Source organism: Squalius cephalus, assembly GCF_949319135.1.
Source record: "Squalius cephalus genome assembly, chromosome: 19".
Lineage (NCBI taxonomy): Eukaryota > Metazoa > Chordata > Actinopteri > Cypriniformes > Leuciscidae > Squalius > Squalius cephalus.
Genome location: NC_137140.1, coordinates 3,931,702 through 3,950,490, shown reverse-complemented (window position 1 = coordinate 3,950,490; position 18,789 = coordinate 3,931,702). Strand labels below are relative to the sequence as shown.

The 18,789-nt window shown below is 39.9% G+C and overlaps 2 protein-coding genes across 8 annotated transcripts in view; one reads left to right on the top strand and one right to left on the bottom strand.

The window, feature by feature from the left end:
• tanc2b (tetratricopeptide repeat, ankyrin repeat and coiled-coil containing 2b) overlaps positions 1 to 11,540 on the top strand; it is a 187,730-nt gene extending 176,190 nt beyond the window's left edge. For 6 of the 7 annotated variants that reach the window (XM_079851835.1, XM_079851837.1, XM_079851839.1 and 3 more), the window contains 11 exons: positions 2,134 to 2,577; positions 2,656 to 2,749; positions 4,030 to 4,163; positions 4,407 to 4,530; positions 4,622 to 4,797; positions 5,157 to 5,289; positions 6,377 to 6,409; positions 7,072 to 7,163; positions 7,267 to 7,413; positions 7,655 to 7,755; positions 7,832 to 11,540. In XM_079851835.1, coding sequence (XP_079707961.1) covers positions 2,134 to 2,577; positions 2,656 to 2,749; positions 4,030 to 4,163; positions 4,407 to 4,530; positions 4,622 to 4,797; positions 5,157 to 5,289; positions 6,377 to 6,409; positions 7,072 to 7,163; positions 7,267 to 7,413; positions 7,655 to 7,755; positions 7,832 to 9,908 — 3,555 coding nt within the window. In that variant the 3' untranslated portion in view covers positions 9,909 to 11,540. The remainder of the gene's footprint in view (positions 1 to 2,133; positions 2,578 to 2,655; positions 2,750 to 4,029; positions 4,164 to 4,406; positions 4,531 to 4,621; positions 4,798 to 5,156; positions 5,290 to 6,376; positions 6,410 to 7,071; positions 7,164 to 7,266; positions 7,414 to 7,654; positions 7,756 to 7,831) is intronic. The other variant, XM_079851836.1, reaches the window with a different exon arrangement.
• Positions 10,088 to 18,033, bottom strand: g6pc3 (glucose-6-phosphatase catalytic subunit 3). Its single transcript, XM_079851842.1, has 6 exons — positions 17,653 to 18,033; positions 16,727 to 16,833; positions 16,544 to 16,634; positions 14,892 to 15,010; positions 14,677 to 14,818; positions 10,088 to 13,253 (listed from the first exon to the last, which is right to left on the bottom strand). The coding sequence occupies exons 1-6, from the start codon at positions 17,868 to 17,870 to the stop codon at positions 12,911 to 12,913; spliced, it is 1,020 nt and encodes a 339-aa protein (XP_079707968.1). The 5' UTR covers positions 17,871 to 18,033; the 3' UTR covers positions 10,088 to 12,910.
• Between the last annotated feature and the right edge of the window lie 756 nt (positions 18,034 to 18,789).

Sequence of the window (18,789 nt, the reverse complement as noted above, 5' to 3'; positions counted from 1 at the left end):
AAGTTTGTGGAGCGCGCCACAAAAATGAATCAAAACTAAGCATATAGACTACTAGCAAGCACTTGAACTCTTGTTCTGGGTTGGTGCATAGATCGTCTCTATTTTTCCTGTTGTGGTGGTTAGCAAACAGCATTGCATTACCGAGTGAGAACCGTGACTTCCGTTACACCCCTAGAAGCTACAATCAAACATGACTAACTGCACTGAAACTACTTACGGTGTTGTTAGACAGTGCACTTGTAAAAATGCTTCTCTTTTGCACTTTTCTAATTGAATATACTGTAGATTTAAAAATGTAATATCAAATTATATTATCAGCAGAATTTTTTTTGTTACACCAATATGATTAAGTAATAATAATAATAAGTATTATTATTATTATTATCATTATCAATGCCAAGTAACAGATTTGATTAGACTGGACGGTTGGAATATTATTAGTTTCCCAGGGAGCAAAAAAGCCATGTGAATAGCAATTATATTTATAAGTGCAACAGAAAATTTGACAATTAGAAATTTGACACTCAAACTTTAATTGAGTAGCTTATCACAAACAGCAGCCAATCAGCAAACAAGACTCATTCTCATTAATTATTCCAAAAACTGATGGATTTATCTTTAATGTCTGGTTTGTTTTAATTGTGTGCCTGGATGCTAGACACTAAGTTGCTTTCACTGGACGTCTGACAGCTGTGCAACAGAAAGCTGATGGGAACACTGAAGTAATGAGTCATCGCTATGGAAACGATACACCGTTTCAACTAATCGCTTTGTTGTAAACTAGAAGGTTTTATAGCCTGTCAACAGCAGACATGAGCGACGGAGTAAACACAAGTAAACGGATGGCTTGTTCTGTCTCTGATGCACTCAGGACAATGGATTTGGAATGTTCGCATTCAGTCTATACACTGCATCTGAGATTTAATACTTCCCTACTATATTGTATGTGAAAAACAGTACGCCAACATACATTGTATTCGAAAAAAAAAAAAAAAAATTGGTAAAAAAAGTACCATCATGACCTACTACTTAAAGATTGTGAGAAATATGTAAGATTTTTGCAGTAAAATATCCAATAACAACCTAATCCGCGACTAACTTCGACTTGCATGCACTTTATTAGACAGGTGAGCAAATGTACATAAAACTAATCAATGTTACATAGTTCAACATGATGAAATGTTAGAATATGATCTGCATGTTATTCTAATGTTGATCTAGCTTACTGCTAGTCTCATATAGCCAACAAACTAACTCATAGAATAACATTCAACACACTCAAATGCAGTTTAGTGTGATAGTTTACTGTTAGACCAAGTGAAACAGCGCTGCGTTACCTCACAAGTTTAATTTGTCTAATAAACTGGCCTGGCTGAGTAGTAATAAAGCACTTGCGTGTAGTTCGTAGAATTAATTGTCCTTATTCCTTTATATCCGCGGGACTCGCGTGTGGCGCTGATATCTGTCTCTCATTAGCAATCGCGCCTTTCTTCATACCACAGTCATGTTAAAAACATCAATGTATTCACTCAACCATAAACATTATTAGATCCATCAGCTTGACGACAAGATCCATAATTCCGCTTATGCGCCATCAACCTACGCCTTTGTTATTGTAAGAGGTTAGCGACCCCTAGTGGCGAAAAAAATACATATTGTAGCTTTAAATGGACACTTTACTATCCCATGAGGCCACGGGAGAGGATTTGTGAATGACAGTGAAGCGATGCAACTGACGCTGATAGGTCACTTGACAGTAACAACATGGCGGATGTAGTACATCCAGATAACATTCATCCTTCCCATATTCATACTATATAGATTTCAGATGCACTGACGGTGTTAGAATGTTGCAAACCATATTATTTTTCAAGTAAGCTACAAGTTTTAGCTCATCTCGTCGTGAATCTTTGGTGTAAACTCACCTTAAACAACACCGCCATTTTAGTGCCACAGAACTTTGTAAACGCTCTTTTTCTGCCTGTTGGGCTAATAAATAAATCCATCTATGATTCATGGAAATTTCATTAAGCCAGTCAATCAGATATAAGCTTACGATTTTGCCTTTTGTGTCCTCAGTTCGCATCACACCTTGCTTAGTAATATTTGTGTGTGTGTTTGTCCTCTCCATAGCTCGACCACTCGGACAAGCACGGTCAGTGTGCACTAGTGCACGCCGCTCTTAGGGGACACCTGGAGGTGGTGAAGTTCCTCATTCAGAGCGACTGGGGCCAAACACACCTCCAGACCCCGTCCCCTACACAGTCACAAGACACGCCCTCCCCAACACAGGCCACGCCCTCCCCCACACCGCCAGAAGCCACGCCCTCTCCTACTCAAGCCACGCCTCTGGAATCACAGCCGTCCAGCCCTGAGCAACAGGAGGATTCAGCGCAGACACCGCAGGAGTCGGAGCAGAAGATGGAGGAGCAGGACGAGACTCCAGAAGAGTCGGGACAACAGACACAAGCAGACGCTCAGACTGAGCAACAGACATCGCCACAGCCGGTGTCCTTCAACAAGAGCCTCGCAGTACAGCAGGCCCTTATAGCAGCAGCGAGCATGGGTTACACTGAGGTAATGCCCTGCTGGTGTCTCACTGTTCCCAGCATGCTTCTTGCTCATATAGCTACTAATTGTGTCTATGTCTTTAAGATTGTATCTTATCTCTTGGACTTGCCTGAGAGGGATGAAGAGGACACTCAACGTGCCCAGATTAACAGCTTTGATACCCTGTGGGGTGAGACAGGTAAAGCTTCACTCTTACACTATTTATTAAATAATTGTATACTAAAATATAGTGAGCTGCCTACTGAGGCGGCATGCTTATTGACATGAGATTCTAAAGTAGCTGATTTAGAGCACTGTATAGATCAATCACTTTTTTTTTTTCAGCTTTGGTTTGGGAAGTATTTTTCCTTTTCCTTTTTTGCCGTAGAGAGTTTTAAAAAGTCTTAATTTAAGAGATCTAAGACATTAACCAAACCAAACTAGTTATGGGAAGAATCACAACATTACAAACTTTGATTAGAAGCAAAAAAAGGAAATCAGAAAAAAAGACAAAGGTACAAGACTGGGGATAGTTCACCCAAAACTGAAAATTCTGTCAGTAATTACTCTCCCTCATGTCGTTCCAAACAACTACCACTTTAATGCTTCAAAAAGTTCGGAAATCGCTCAATTCATATGGATTAGTTTTATGATCTCTTTATGAACTTTTAAAAGCATCAAACTGGTAGTTGCATAGCTGTACCCAAATGAGGGGCAGAAAGCTCTCAGATTTCATCAAAAAGATCTTCAGTTGTGTTCTGAAGATGAACAAAAGTCTTACGGGGTTGGAACAACATGAGGGTGAGTAATTAATGACTTATTTAGAAAAAGCGAAAAAGCATTAAAAAGCATTAATTAAATCTATGAATTTAAAGATGTTGATTGTGTATATAGAAACTTTTTATATTTATTGCAAAATATGCATATATATATATATATATATATAAGTAGTTTGAGAGAGTAGTGATATTGATTCTATGATTGGTGGAAATTAACTTTAAAGATAAACTTTAAAGCGCTGAACCACGTGACTGTAAACTTGATCTTATAAAAAATCTTATATGAAACCTCCTTCCCTTTCTTTGTACTGCAATACTTGTGAGGCATGTTGAATGAAACATTTTTAACATTGCTCTTGCTTCTCCTCTTGCAATCGCATTGCCATTTGGCTTTGCTTTCTGTGTGAAGAATGCATATAATGTGCTCTGTTTGAGCTTTAAAATGCTGTCTGACTGTCCCTGACTGAGCTGAGCTGGATGATGACATTTTAGGCAGAACTGCTTTATAGATGAAATGAACAAATTTAATAATTGACAATCTTTTCAACGGAAACAACATCCGAAATGCATAATTTTCCTATTATCACGGTAAAGCTGCTTTGAAACACTCTGTATTGTTTAAAGCGCTATAAATAAAGATGACTTGACTGTCTAGACAGGTAGCTGATGATTGACAGCTCTGTCCTGCTCTTCTCCTCAGCACTGTCAGCAGCAGCGGGGCGAGGGAAGCTGGATGTCTGCCGGCTGCTGTTGGAGCAGGGCTCTGCTGTGGCACAGCCCAATCGGAGAGGGGTGGTGCCGCTCTTCAGCTCTGTGCGTCAAGGGCACTGGCAGGTAATTGATATGATTTTCCCTGGGCATCACAGCAAAATGGCTGCCCACTGCTCCGGGTGTGTGTGTGTCCACAGTTTGCAGTGTGTGTGTGTGCACTACTCACTACTCCTAATGTGTGTGCACTAACTTGGATGGGTTAAATGCAGTGGATAAACTCATACTCATACTCATACTTATAAAACTTATAAAGACTCTTTTTCCAGCTTTGTCCTTTTAAGATTTGTCTACATGTTTGTCTTTCAGATTGTGGATCTGTTGGTGTTGCATGGAGCAGACGTAAACCTGGCTGATAAACAAGGCCGTACTCCGCTCATGATGGCCGCCTCAGAAGGACACCTGGACACAGCGGAGTTCCTAATGGCTCAGGGTACATGATATACACCTTTATGACACAAAGGGGCAGTTTTATGAAGCTTGCATCAAATATACTGTACCTCATGTCTTTTGTGTATTTGTAGGTGCGTCTATGGATCTTGTAGATAAGGAGGGTCTCACTGCGCTCAGCTGGGCATGTTTGAAAGGACATCTGTCTGTGGTTCGTTGCTTGGTGGAAAGGGGTGCCGCGACGGACCATGCTGATAAAAACGGACGGACGCCTCTCGATCTGGCCGCCTTCTATGGAGACTCAGATGTGGTGAGCGATATTTCAGTTGGCTTGACAATTTTGAGTTAAGATTTTTCAAAATACTTAATCTAAGAACAAAATTTCCTCCTAGTTCTTTCAAACTACATTCACCACACGCTTTCTTCAGTCTATTTTGACTCAGGTTGCCAAATCCCTGTACTATTATAACTAATTGGTTTTCCCTTAGTGAACTATTAAAAATTCCCAAAACCTCATAAACTTGCTGTGAAAAGTTAAAAGTAATTCCACCCAAAGCATTCAAAGATCCTCCAAACCTGGCATCACTCTTTTGGCTCTTTTGACCTATTATGCTACAGTGTTTCCTGTAGATGAGTCTCTTTTCTTTTCGTGCTCTTTTTCTGTCTCAGGTGCAGTTCCTGGTGGATCATGGGGCTTTGATAGAGCATGTGGATTACAGTGGAATGCGTCCTCTGGACCGGGCTGTCGGCTGCAGAAACGCATCGGTGGTGGTCGCCCTGCTGAAAAAAGGAGCCAAAATCGGTACGACAGTAGCTACGTTTACATGCAACCAAATAATCTGTTAGTAGTTGGATTGATGGTTCGAGCAGATTGAAAAATCGATCCAGTTGAGCTCAATCTAAATTACATTTCGAACTGATTGGATGGAGTATTGTAGACCTGAAATAATCTGATCAATCGGAAAAAAAGTAAGCATGTAAACGCTTGAATCCGAACATTTTCTCAATTGGATTTAGAAGTTCTTTGCACACATGCGCAGTGCCGTGATGCATATATTTACATGCATTTGACATCTTACAAAATAGTCAGTGAAGGCTCCGAATGCACCGTAAATGAATATGTGAATTGGATAAGTTTTGGCTTCATATGAACAGAACTTTCAGAATCTGAAAATGGATTGGGTTCATTAAAATTGATGAAGATATGTGCATGTAAACATACCTAGTGTATGTGGCTCAGGCTTTGCCAACAATGAGGAAATCAAATGTCCCCACAAGCATAGTAAAACCAGAAATCCCAGACCCTCAAATGGTCCCCTAAAGGAAAGCGGCTTATCACTAGAGTTCGGGCCGTGATACTAAAAACCCAACATGTATCTGTATGTTTTTTCCTTTAGCTCAGCTTGTGCTTGCCTGCTTTAGCATTCTGCTGCTCTGTGCTTTACTTCACTTACTCCAGCTGCTCTTGGTTAACGCGTCTCTCTTTGGAACCGTAACCCTTTTTGTGTGTGGTGTTTGCATTTTGTTTTCACTCTCTACCTGTTTCTCTTGCTGAGAAAATCTTTCTCTGTTTGTCAACTCAATGGTCGGTGAGAGATAGTTTAACGTTGTTGGTGCTGGTGCTGTTTTGTTGTTTAACTTTTAATTTTCAATTCTTTAGCTGAAGCTCTTATTCCCCACCACTCACGGCTGCTTTTTTGTGTTCCCCCTCACTTTTCTTCCACAACCACCGCCATCTCTCTTCACTTCTTCTTTCTCCCACTCTCACATTCACTCACCTACACACACGCCACTCTCATAACCACCTCTGGTTGTGCTGCTCATCTCACTCTCCCCACAACCCTAATCCTCATTCCCTCGCTCTCACAACCCCTGACCTCCGGCCACAGGATGTCAGACACTGCCGAGTCGCCACAAAGGAGGTAATGCTTGTGCTCAGGCTGCTTGCATCTTGCTTCCCTTCAGGCATCCTGGCAGCTCTCCTCTCTGTTCTGTGTCCAGTGGTGTGTCTGGGTGCTGTATCTATCTTCTGACTGTCTGTCCATCTATTTTCTGTCACTCTGTATATTTCTCTATTTACCTACCTCAGCTGGGTTTCCCAAACTATGAAAATAGAATCTTATGATAATGTGTTAATTTATTCATTCATTCATTCATTTGAAATGTATGTGAGCTATTAATGTAAAGATTAACATAACTCCCAAAATTTCATGGGGCATTTATTTAGATAATTTAAAGGGATGGTTCTCCCAAAAAATTAATGCTTTTTTTTTTTTTTTTTTTTTCAGTAGGGTCCAATATTTTGGTCCCCATTTACTTGCATTGTATCGGCAACGGTTGAAGCATGACAAAGAGTTTGGGAAATCCTGTATTAAACAATAGCATCATTGCTAATGGTTAAAGATGAAAGGTTACAGGGAATGAGAAGTTGAGTTCGCCCTGAAGGCATCCTCATCCTGTTGTCCATGCCTTCATCTGTTTGTTCTGATTCTTGAGTGTTCTACACTCCTCGTCTCTCTCCATGTTTTCCCCTCAAACCTTTGATTGTCCATTTTGACCCATCAAACATCCTGTTACCCCATAGGTCCTGCTACCTGGGCAATGGCGACGTCTAAACCTGACATCATGATTATTCTACTGAGTAAACTTTTAGAGGAAGGAGATGGCTTCTACAAGGTCAGATATGCTCATCATTTACCTCTAATGTTTGCACAGATTTGTCTAGAACAAAGACCTTGGCTCTATGTATTTACACAGTCAATCATCTTTTCTCCTGCAGAAGGGTAAAGTGAAGGAGGCAGCTCAGCGCTACCAGTATGCTCTGAAGAAATTTCCCCGTGAAGGATTAAGTGAGGACCTGAAGACCTTTAAAGAGCTCAAAGTGTCTTTGTTCCTGAACTTGTCTCGCTGTCGGAGGAAAATGAATGTGAGAACAGCATGAACGTTACTAAAAATACTCTTTCCAAAGTCTCATTACGATTATAGGTACACACAGTAAGGTTCTGGATATATGTTTGTGATGCTGCAATATAGTAACTGCAGTATGCAGCATGTCATAAGAACCTTGCTGATATACCTCTAGGACAACTGTGCAAAATAATGAAATATCAACCCCCAGAATACAAAAATAAAAATATATTTCACTGAACACACTTTCTTGGTCACAGGACTTTGGTATGGCGGAAGAGTTTGCTACCAAGGCTCTGGAACTGAAGCCTAAGTCTTATGAGGCATACTATGCTAGAGCACGTGCCAAGCGTAGCAGCAGGTAGGGGTCATTCCTTTCTTTCCTTTCACATCAAATTACTTATAGATGGCTTAATATTTCCATTGCCACTCCATAGGCAATTCGCTGAAGCACTAGAAGACCTAAGGGAAGCCATAAAGTTGTGTCCCAACAATCGTGAAATCCAGCGCCTCCTTCAGCGCGTGGACGAAGAGTACAGGCAAGTTACCCAATCAGAGGAGCCAGAGCTTGAGCCTCCTCCATCTCCACCACCATCTCCCTTACCAGTGGAGGAAGATGAGGAGCCCCCTCATCACACCCCTCCCCCTGAGCCAAGACTGGATGACATGGAACCTGTTCAAGACTTGTTTGAGGATGACGACTTCCTTGAACAAGAGCTAGAAGCTGTGTCAATTGGTCTTGCCTCTGATATTCACTCGAACGCTTCAAGCCTTGCCATTATACGTAGTCCACCCCTTTCTCCGACCCATCATGACACTGGCTACCTATCTGGAGGGCAGGCCTTTGAGTTTCACCCGAGCTCCTCCTCCATGTCATCTCCTACCCATCATAGTTACCAGTCCACCTCCCCGTGTGTCTCCCCAACACATCAGAACTCTCACTACCGCCAGAGTCCACCCCATACTTCGCCCGCCCATCAGTCCTCCTACCGGTTCAGCCCTCCACCCATGGGCGGTGGAGGGAACCAGGGCATGGAGTACCAGAGTCCTCCACCATCTCCTCTTCGGCGTGGGGGTCCATTCAGAGCAAGCCCTCCAGTCGAGAGTGTGTGTATGTATCGTTCCCAGTCTGGCTCTCCAGTCCGCTACCAGCAGGAGCCTTTACCTAGCCGCCCTAAATCGCCACTGTTGAAGATGAGCAGCCAGCGATCCTTCCAGCTCCAGTCGCAGCCTTCCCAGAGCTCTCAGACCAGCCAGCACCACCAGATCCAGGGTCTTCGCCTGCAGCCCTCGATGGCACAGATCGTCCGCACTAACCAGCCCAGTAACAGTGTGTACAGCCAGTTGGCGCATCCACTCAGCAGCAGGTATCAGGGATGTTCCATGGATGTGGACAGGGAGAGAGATCGGGAGCCAAGACTTGTGTACCAGCCCTCGTTGGATGGCCGGTCAATGTCTCAAGTGCAATCCAGCCTTAGTGTGGGAGCTCTCTGTCAGCACGGGAGCCGAGGTGGGCCTGCCGGGGTTCTGGAGTCAAACTTGGGGAAAGAAGATCTCCCTCAACGCCCTGCTTCAGCCTACCGTTCAGCTACAGGGGGACCTGGAGGCATGCGTTTCAGTCAAACCCCGCAGATTAGCCGCAGTCAGTCAGCGGCATACTATCCTGTCTCCAAGCATGAACTTGAGAGAGCAGTGGCCGCCTCTGCTCTGTCACCTTGCCAACTGGGCTCTCCGGAGATCCCCCACCTAGTGCGCAGACCTATCAGTGCCAATACAAGTGACCTAAAGCAGCACGTACCGACCCCCAGACCACTGATCCACTCCCAGAGCGTAAATCTTCGCTTCTCCCCATCCAGCAGTAATATCTCCTCAGGCTCCAGCTGCAATCTAGCCCCTGGCTTCAGGCCTTCCTCCTCCATGGCCCAAATGGAAATCCCGTTGCAGACCACATATGAGCGAAGCTTCGACGAGCCATCTGCCCTTTCACCCTCTCAGAGCGGACTCTACTCGGGTGAACCCGCCCGATCCCGGGCCACTCCGTTTATGGGCGTCATCGACAAGACTGCAAGGACTCAGCAGCAGTACCTTCTCCAGCCTTCCCGGGCCTGGCCCGTTTCATCCCTGGAATCGGTCATCACTAGCCCCACGTCGCCTGGCAACTTGATCCACCAAGCCTCTACCGCCTCTTCCTACAGCCCACCTACATCTCTAGGCAATATTGCCTACTACAATAAGACCAATAATGCCCAGAATGGACACTTGCTAGAGGAGGAGTACTACGTCCAGCCGCAGCCATCCTCCCTAGGCAAGCTTGCTAATGGAGGGGCCCGTGATCGAGACCTCCTAGAGCGGGTGAGCCAGGTGCCAACTTACCAGGATGTTAAAGTGGCGCGGACAATGCCTGTGGCACAGGCGTACCAGGAGAACATGTACCGCCAGCTTTCCCGTGATGCCAGACAAGGTCCCACCTCGCCCATCAAACCAAAGAGACCCTATGTGGAGTCAAACGTTTAATAGGCACCCAAAAGGGTGGGCACAAAGGTGTGTGTGACAGTGAATGTTTGTGTCAGGTTGTACGTATGGGACTGTGTAGGTGCAGGATATTAAAACCAGTATTTCAATTAAAGGGAAACTGAATATTAGACATACTTTTAATAAACTAAAAAAAAAAAACAGTGTTACAAAGGTGTGTACAAATACCTGTGCCTACTTCTGTTGGAAAAAAAAACTTTTAGAATTTATGTGGTGAACAGGCTCCAAATGTCCTGACAGCACCCTTTTGGAGTATTAAAATACAGTATGTAAAGGTAAAAAATGTTCTATAAAGCTCTGCACATTATAAGAAAGCACATTTAATGACGTTCCACAACAGAGGCCTACATGCAGAGAAATAGTGTCTTGCCATCGTTCCTAGCACTAAAGCAGATATAAAACTGGGAATCTGTGTTGAACTCGTTCTCTCTCTCTCTTCCCAATGAAACTAAACAAATTTGCTAGGCATTCTGGACAACATATTGTTGGATTGTTCAATACTGTAAAAAGGAAAAAAATGTTTCAGAAAAACTAAGCTGTAGTTACAGAAGGAAAAGAGGAATATTTATAATTAAGTTATATGATGTATAGAAATATTAAAGCAGTTTTTGTGTCAAGTTTATTTTTTCATTTTTGTTTGGGTTTTATGTCTTTAATTTTGTAACTATTGATTTGAGCTTTTGGAAATGGTATCAGATATTTTTAAAAATAATGATTCAGAGTTTATGACTGGAGGTTATTATCTTTACAGTTATTACCTTATAATTCTGGTTCCCAAGCAGAAATATCGTTTATCAAATTTCACAGTTGTACTGTGGCAATAATATTAGTTTAATCAATTTCTTGGGAATAAGCTTAATAAGATTTTCAAGTAACCCTCATATAGCTTTTGTCTATTTAAATTAAATGATTTCAGTAAATTACCATGTACTGGAGTGGCAATCCTGCCGTATTTCAAGTAGAAGAATGTATCACACCATAGACGTCTTATGAACTCTACAGTATGTATACTACGCAACACAAAGTTTCAGGGGCGTTTGCAAGGTAGTAATACAATTTCTTCTCTTTTTTTTTTTCAATTTCTTTATTGTTCTAAGAAATGAAATATTGCATTGTCACAGAGAAGCATCAGTATATCAAGTGAAGTATGTTTGTTTTAACTTTTAAACTTTTATTCGTAACTTTGGTCTGCACTGACTGTCTGGACATTTTGAAGAAAGAGAGCACTTTATTCATTCGTAAGGATTGTATGGAATGTGAATATTGGGGGGGGGGGGGCTAAAGATGTTTTTTGTTTTGTTTTTGACCTGGGATAGGACATCCTTACTAACGAACGTTCAGTGAACACTGGAAAATAACCTGTGATTAGTTGTACTACTAGAAAACAAATAGAAGTCATTGTCCTTGGTGCAATTCTAATTTTTCAAGCAAATGAATGAACAATAATATAAAAGAGCAAAATTATGTTTTTAAAAAGATATAAAATGTGTATATAACAGCCTTTATAGAGCGCAGTGTACTTGCTGTATATAGTGGCCAAATGTGTTCATGCATACAAAATCCTGCTCTCCTCTGCAAACGCGTCGCCAAATGCAGCGCGAGAAGGACTTGATGAGCCTCACGTGTCAAACACAGTTCAGTGGCATCACACACTACCGAAATGCAAACCAGCCGTTTTGAAATAGTGTATTTGTCGTGTATTAAAAAAAAACTAAAAAAACAATATACAGCTAGTTCCTTTTGAAATTCTCTGCTTCAGAATGCAATATTATCAACATGCAGAGCTTAAATGTGGCTTTGGTCTTCTCAAAAATACAGTATATGAACAGATATCTAGACAGCTTGTCTTAAAGGCAACCATATTCACCTTTCTATTGCTGTCAGTGTAAACCTGCTTGAATCGAGAGATGCATCATGGTCAACTTTGGGGAAAAGTGAAATAAATACTGAGGGCTCATCAAGGGCCTCTTTAGAGTGTTGTGGTTTTTCAGTGCAAATTTATTCTTTTTTTTTTGCTGTACATAACCTGACGCATGATTTATCCTCCATTCCCCTCCGAAATCGACATACACAGACATTCGTGAATCTGCCGTATGTCTCCAATAGAGGAACTTAACAGAAATACTGATCACCACAAATCTCACACTCATCTGACATTTACCTCTAAAGGTTTTGGCCATTCTTTTTATTTTTTCAGTTGGATTTGAGTTGATTTTAATGTATTTGCTTGCTAAGCAGAGTTTCTCGTCTGTAAATGTGAGCTTTCAGAGCGCTGTGACAACGTTTAATGACTTCAATAAACCAGAATGTGTTTTTATCATGTCAGTGGTCATTTTTATACACTCTACGTTTAATAAGAGTTACTTTATAAGAAATGTATAAAACTGGTCGAGCTTAAAAGATGATTCCTTTTATTGTGGTTTCTTTTATATAGGTCTACAGCTGTTACACAACTGCACTATTTGTCCTTTCAGACTATTATTGCTCATACTTGACAAACGGCCACATATTAAACTGACACATATGATAGCTCAAATCATGCAGCTTGTTGAGGATAGAAAGTTACATTTCTAAGTGATCAGACTTTAGATTTTCCCCTGGCAGACACTAAAACAAAATGGCCATATCTAAACACCTTAGCGACACCCTAGCAACAATTTAGAATCGGACTAAGCAAATACTACAGAAAATGTAAATATCTAGTTTTCTTCATCACTTTGCGGAAACAGAATATAGATTGATTTAGACCGTTCAGATAACTTGAAAGCATAAAAAAAAGAAAATGGAGAAAACAATTGAACTTTTTAAAAAGAATCATCAAAGAACAACACGAAACAATTTCACCTAAGAGTTTCTTTGGCACAAACTAAATGTTTATGAACTGCAGCAATCCATATTCAATGTCCCTTCTTTTTTTGTGTGTGTTAATGATTGATCTTCAAGATGATGGTTCGAACAGTAAAACAAATCTGCCACATTCACCTTTACTCCCTCTTGGGTTTGGCTGTGAGGAGATGCACAAATCCTGGCACTAACACCATGACCACCTGCGGCACAATGGTGTATTTCAGAAAGAACAGGGAGTAGAAGAGAAGAGGAGGAACAGTGGGCAGAGGGAAGCTGCTGATGTAGTGGAGGGCCATGGACGACAGGGCCAGACAGAGAGTCCTGGGCACCCATGGAAGAGCCCATCCACCTGGCTTCCAATACTGTGCAAGTCCTAGTCCTAGCAGAACCCCGGCATCACGGTTCAGAGAGGAGAAGGGCGCAGTGTCCAAACGGATCCACTCGGAGTGAGAACACCACCTCTTAGCCAGAGAGATGGACCTGCGGTTCACAGTATGAGAGTGTACGTTTGCAGTGAAAAAAGTCATTCATACAGATTATAACTCCTTAATGCCTGCAACAGACTGTGTGATTTCGGCAATCCTTTAAGATCAATACAAATCACACTGTATGACACGGATCTAATTAACTTGGGTACATGTATGCAAACTGTACGATGATGACACCTATTGAATCTTAGGCTACTACGACGCAAGTTAGTATAGAAGAGTAAAACGTCATCAGCATGTGTGTGTGGTGAACAAATAAAGCAAGATCAATCACACTTTGGCAATTGTGATTTTATGTGCGCTGGAAAAAGAGGAGAATATGGACGCGGTCGTGGCTGGGAAAAGAGGCCAACTTGGCATGACAATATTGCAACTCGAGCTTGAGGAGTAGTTTTAAGTTTTAGCATCATGTCACGTTGATCAATACGCCATTTCATGTTGCATTTTTATTGGCTCGTCAGCAGACGTAGGTCATAGCAGCAAACACACTGTGAGATGATCATGATAAAGTTCTGACTGAATATTATCACAGGCTATCTTTGGTCATAAGACCGTGATAATGGCCGTCTATTCGCACGGGATCAGTATTACCTGGTGACCTCTAGTCATTTGTAATAATTGCAGAGGTTGTCTGTGATCTTAATCCCGTGCGAATCGTCATCTCTGTGATTTGTAAAGTAAAAATTCCCCCGCAAATGACCTAGCATATTTCGCAGAACACGAGGTCCTGTGATAATATTAGTCCCGTGCGAATCGGCATCTCTGTGATTTGGCGGGGTCGTTTATCATTTTTTCGAGGTTTTTGTTTCCTGTGCTTTTTTATCCATCTTTCGTGAAGAATGGAGTCTGTGTTGGAGTGTTTTGATAGTATTTTGGGTGCTGGGTCTTATTGCTACACACCATGATACGATACAACTAAACAATTTGCAGAAAGAGAAAGTTGAAAACCATCAATTTAATTTTAATCAATTTAATTTCTAAATCACACCAGGTCCCCAGATAATACTAATCCAGTGCGAATAGGGCTTTAGAAACTCTTCACACTGTACGAGGTACGACCACAGAAACCGCCACGATTCGTCATCTTTCATCTGGGACAGCCCAAAATCATACAATTTGAACCGGACATAATACAATTATGTAATGTATGTGTGATATTTTGAGGATTAAAATATTATAATAAGTGGTTGACAATGCATTTTTCAATGCTTATTTTCCTTTGCACATTTTATATATTATAGTGCTATAATATTATATGACGAAGTATAGTGTTATAAAAAACGTAGCTAGTTTTACAATGTTAATAACCGTAGTTATTTAATTTAATTGTAACAATTGAGATGCACACGTGTTGAATTTAGATGTGTAAAGTACAGTTTTTACACAATATTATCTCAATGTCACATTGTACCCACCAAGAGAGATCAATCCCAGTCTTTTGCAGGGCACCATGCAGCACAAGAGCTCCGAAGAGCAAAGTCACGCTACAGCAAAAGAAGAACAGCAGAGGGCGACATTCAGGCACTGTCCGGTTCAGAGAGATCCCCAGCAACACCCCTGCGGAGAAAGAGCATTACGATCCTGGCTATGAAGATATGAGTATGTATGCATGTATTTAGTAATGACTGACCTGTCAGAAGACCGGCAATGACTTGATGAGGGAAGTGAGCCAGGATGAAGATCCGAGAAAGGCCCACACATCCCAAAAATACTGCATACAACAGGTACGGCACTGCAGCTAATATCTTACTGTACCACAAAGAGTTTGTTTAGTTAGTATTACACATGAATAAATAACATTCACATATCTGTGTGACTTATAAGAGAGCGTGAGAAATTTACAAACTATATAATTTTTTGAAAAGTTTGCATACGTAGAGTATCATATTTGATACGTCAGGCTTTTATGGCTCATATAGTTTGATATAGTGAGAGTTTGAAGAGGAGGGGAAAAAGCAGTTTTATTTAGAGGCTCAAACTGTGCAGAAATATGGAATTTGGTGCAGATGATGATATTTATATGGTCAAAATGTAAGATGAAATTAGGCTGCTACTAATATAAATTGGATATGAATAGAAGTTGTCACTTCATAAGTTGTATATCAGCCAATAGTAAGATTTGTAGTAGCCAGTAGTTTTATTTAACCATAAAACTGGCAGTGTGATCTGGGTGTAACATAGTTTTTGTCATCTTTTTTGGGGCGTAAGAATGATTTTTTCATCAAATCCTTTAATCATTTGTCACGTCTTGAGTATGCAGGTCACATGATTTGTTTAAAAAATGTTGTGATTAATTAGTCAGCCTGACCTAAATCCAACATGGCTGCCAGTGGTGCAGGACATTCAGATTTTGAGATAAGTAAATATATATTAAACTTACTTTTCTTTTGAAAAAGTAATACTAACACTGCTAACATTAATTATGAACATTGTCTTAAGGTGCTGAAAAAGATGATTTATAAAAATGTTGTTATTTAGCACGTTTTGAAATATATGTTACACCTGAGTCACATTGCCACTTTTGGGTATAAAAAAGGGATTAACTTTGTATTCATTTTTGTAACAATCTTTGTATTCTGAGTTTTTTGTTTTTTTACAAATTATAAAATTTACAGGTTAAACTGATACAGCCTGTCTGTCTTGAGTATGCTGGTCACATGATTTGCTTCAAGTAATCTGTGATCAGCCTAACCCAAATCCAACATTTTTTACCATTTTACCAAATTTATGGTAACGCAAGGTCCGATTTCAAAGGTTTTCACAGGCTGAATCTTGAGTTTGTAAGCTTTCCAATGATATATAATATGTCAACATTATATGAGTTGAAGTATAGGATATAATTGTTTTAAACATGCAATGGCAGTTACAGTTAAAGATTTGGTCCTTTTTTTATACCCTAAACAGGCAATGTGATCTGGGAGTCACAACTCATAAAATCCAAAATACATAACATTTTTCAAAAATTCTTTTGGATATGATTTACTTAAGTCCAGATGATATAAAAAATGACATGAAATTATTTGTTGCTTATCATTTTCTTGCCTGTTTAAGGGTTAAACCATATAATGCACTGGAGCACAATGATGATTGAGAGATGAACAAATAAACCTTCCTCATGGATTATATTTGATACTCACATTTTAACATGATTTAAAAAAAAAAAAAAAGTATGGATAATCAAGTAAGGCTTAGTGCAGTCCAGTAAATATTGATCTTGAAATATTACAATATAAAAGTTGATGTGAAGTTCACTGTAAAGGCTTTATAGGGTTAAAGACAGACCTGCCCGTGCGAGTGTGAAAGAATGACGCCAGTGAAGAGACGATCAGCCACCAGACAGCACTAGTGACCATGGCATGACCTGAAGGACTGCCTGAGAGAGATGGCGGAGGGATTGGGACTTGACTTCTGGAAATGGTTCAGGTAAAATGATCTGTAATAAGGAAGATTAGTGCGCTGCTTTACCTGGGCCAGTCTCACATGTCGACAGGAACTGCTGGACATTCGGTGGGTTTTTAGAAAACAATCCAGATTCTCCAATCCACCAATACGGCCTCTCGCCAAACAGGAACCTGAATGTCAAGTTAAAGAAATCACAGTCAACATGAAATGCCATTCACAACCCAATAAAGCTGAGTGAGAATATGAAAACTAAAATACATTCTCTACAGTTAGTTTACTTTCTTGCACTTTAAATGCCCTCAGAATCATTTATAACCAAAAGAGTAAGAAATTACTAAATTCATTTAATGAGTTTTTTCCTGAAATAATTATAATATGCTAATTAAGTGCTCAATTATTATTTGTACCCATTTTTTTTTTTTAATCTAATCCCAAACTTGTGAATGGCAGTGTATCAAGGTTTCCACAAAAAAAAATATTAAACAGCACTGTTTTGACACTGAAGTGACATTATTTTAAACTGTAAAATACTTTGGAATAATAATTTATATAATTTCAATGATTTATATGTGGTTTTAGTATGTCATATGGATACTTGTAATATTTATATAAGAAATAATGACAGTATTCTTCTGACTTTACAACTCACAATATTCACTTTTTTTTATTTTAACTAATATAAACTTGGAATTGCGAGGGGGAAAAGTCACAATCGTCTTATTTACTTACATATATTTATAACATACAAACAAGGAACAAGCTTACATAGATAGATATATAGCCTATATATATATAGGCTATACTGTATATATATATACACACACACACACACATACATACACACACACACACCTACATATTTATATATTACATAAAGTAATTATAAAACTAGTTTGCACTTTATAAGTTTATCTATATCATAGACGTTTATCCATCATCTGACATTGGGTTTCATTTTCACACATCCCAACATGCAAAGCGTTTCATACCATTTGAGAACCAAATTAAGCCACTCTGATAAAGCTGCTACCCAGAGAACAGCGATGCCAGTCCTTCGATGGATGTAAAACACGACAGGAAAGACCAGGAGAACCGCAGCTTTCGGGTCTCCCATATGAGAAGCGACGAGCCAGAAATCCTCCAGGCTTCTCGTTCTCCGCTGAAGAGCCTCCGCCACCCAAACGCCTTGGCGGTGAACGGCCTCCATTACAGGATGATGAATAAACGTCCACAGATAACATTAAGGTCCCCTGTTCATCTTACAGGTAAAAGACTGAGTGAATCAGAACCAACTGTCAGAGAAGCCGCTGAGCTGTCAGGAGTTCAGACCTCAACGTTACCGTTTGTCACGGGTACCGCAGTGGGACAAAATTCATCTGCTAAAACGCATATTTTCAATAAGGGTCTTGAATCATCTGCACATTCGAACTTCTTACAGACTTTTACCGAAAAGGTTTTATGAGTTCACCTTATTCTAGGCCTACTTATTAAACACTTTTTTAAATTTAAATACTACAAATATTATCTGAACAGTGAAACGGGCTTTTAATTTAAAATTAAATTAAATTTGAAGTCAAGAAAAACGAAAATATGCACTTTGAAACCCTTTTAAGCACAAGAACACAAAATAAGAAACTTGTGAAAACAATAAATAGCCTATTCTAAAACTTTTCAAAATCATGTAACCACCAAATGTTACCTTTTGTTTGTTTGTTTGTTTTTATCATAGACTGTAAAAAAGGTTTTTATACTGTTATTCTTTTATATGTTTGTTGTTATTTATCTCACATTCTCTGAACGGTTCTCTATAATGTTTGCTCTATATAATATGACTGTTATTTCTTAAATAAATACAACTTTTACAAAAACTAATATATTGAGGTTGAGATTGTTTTATTGAATTCACAGTAGAGGAATAAGTCATAAAAATAAATCCATCCTAAATCAACAGACGTCAGTTACAGGTACATCAGTTATTTTTTTCAATGACAGATGTCTAAACAACTTTACGATTGTTCTTTATCTAGATTAAAGACTCGTGAAACATGAGTACCATGTGGTACCAGTACAGTTTACATGTATTTTGCCTTGTATATACATGCTTATATATATTTATCAAATAAAAT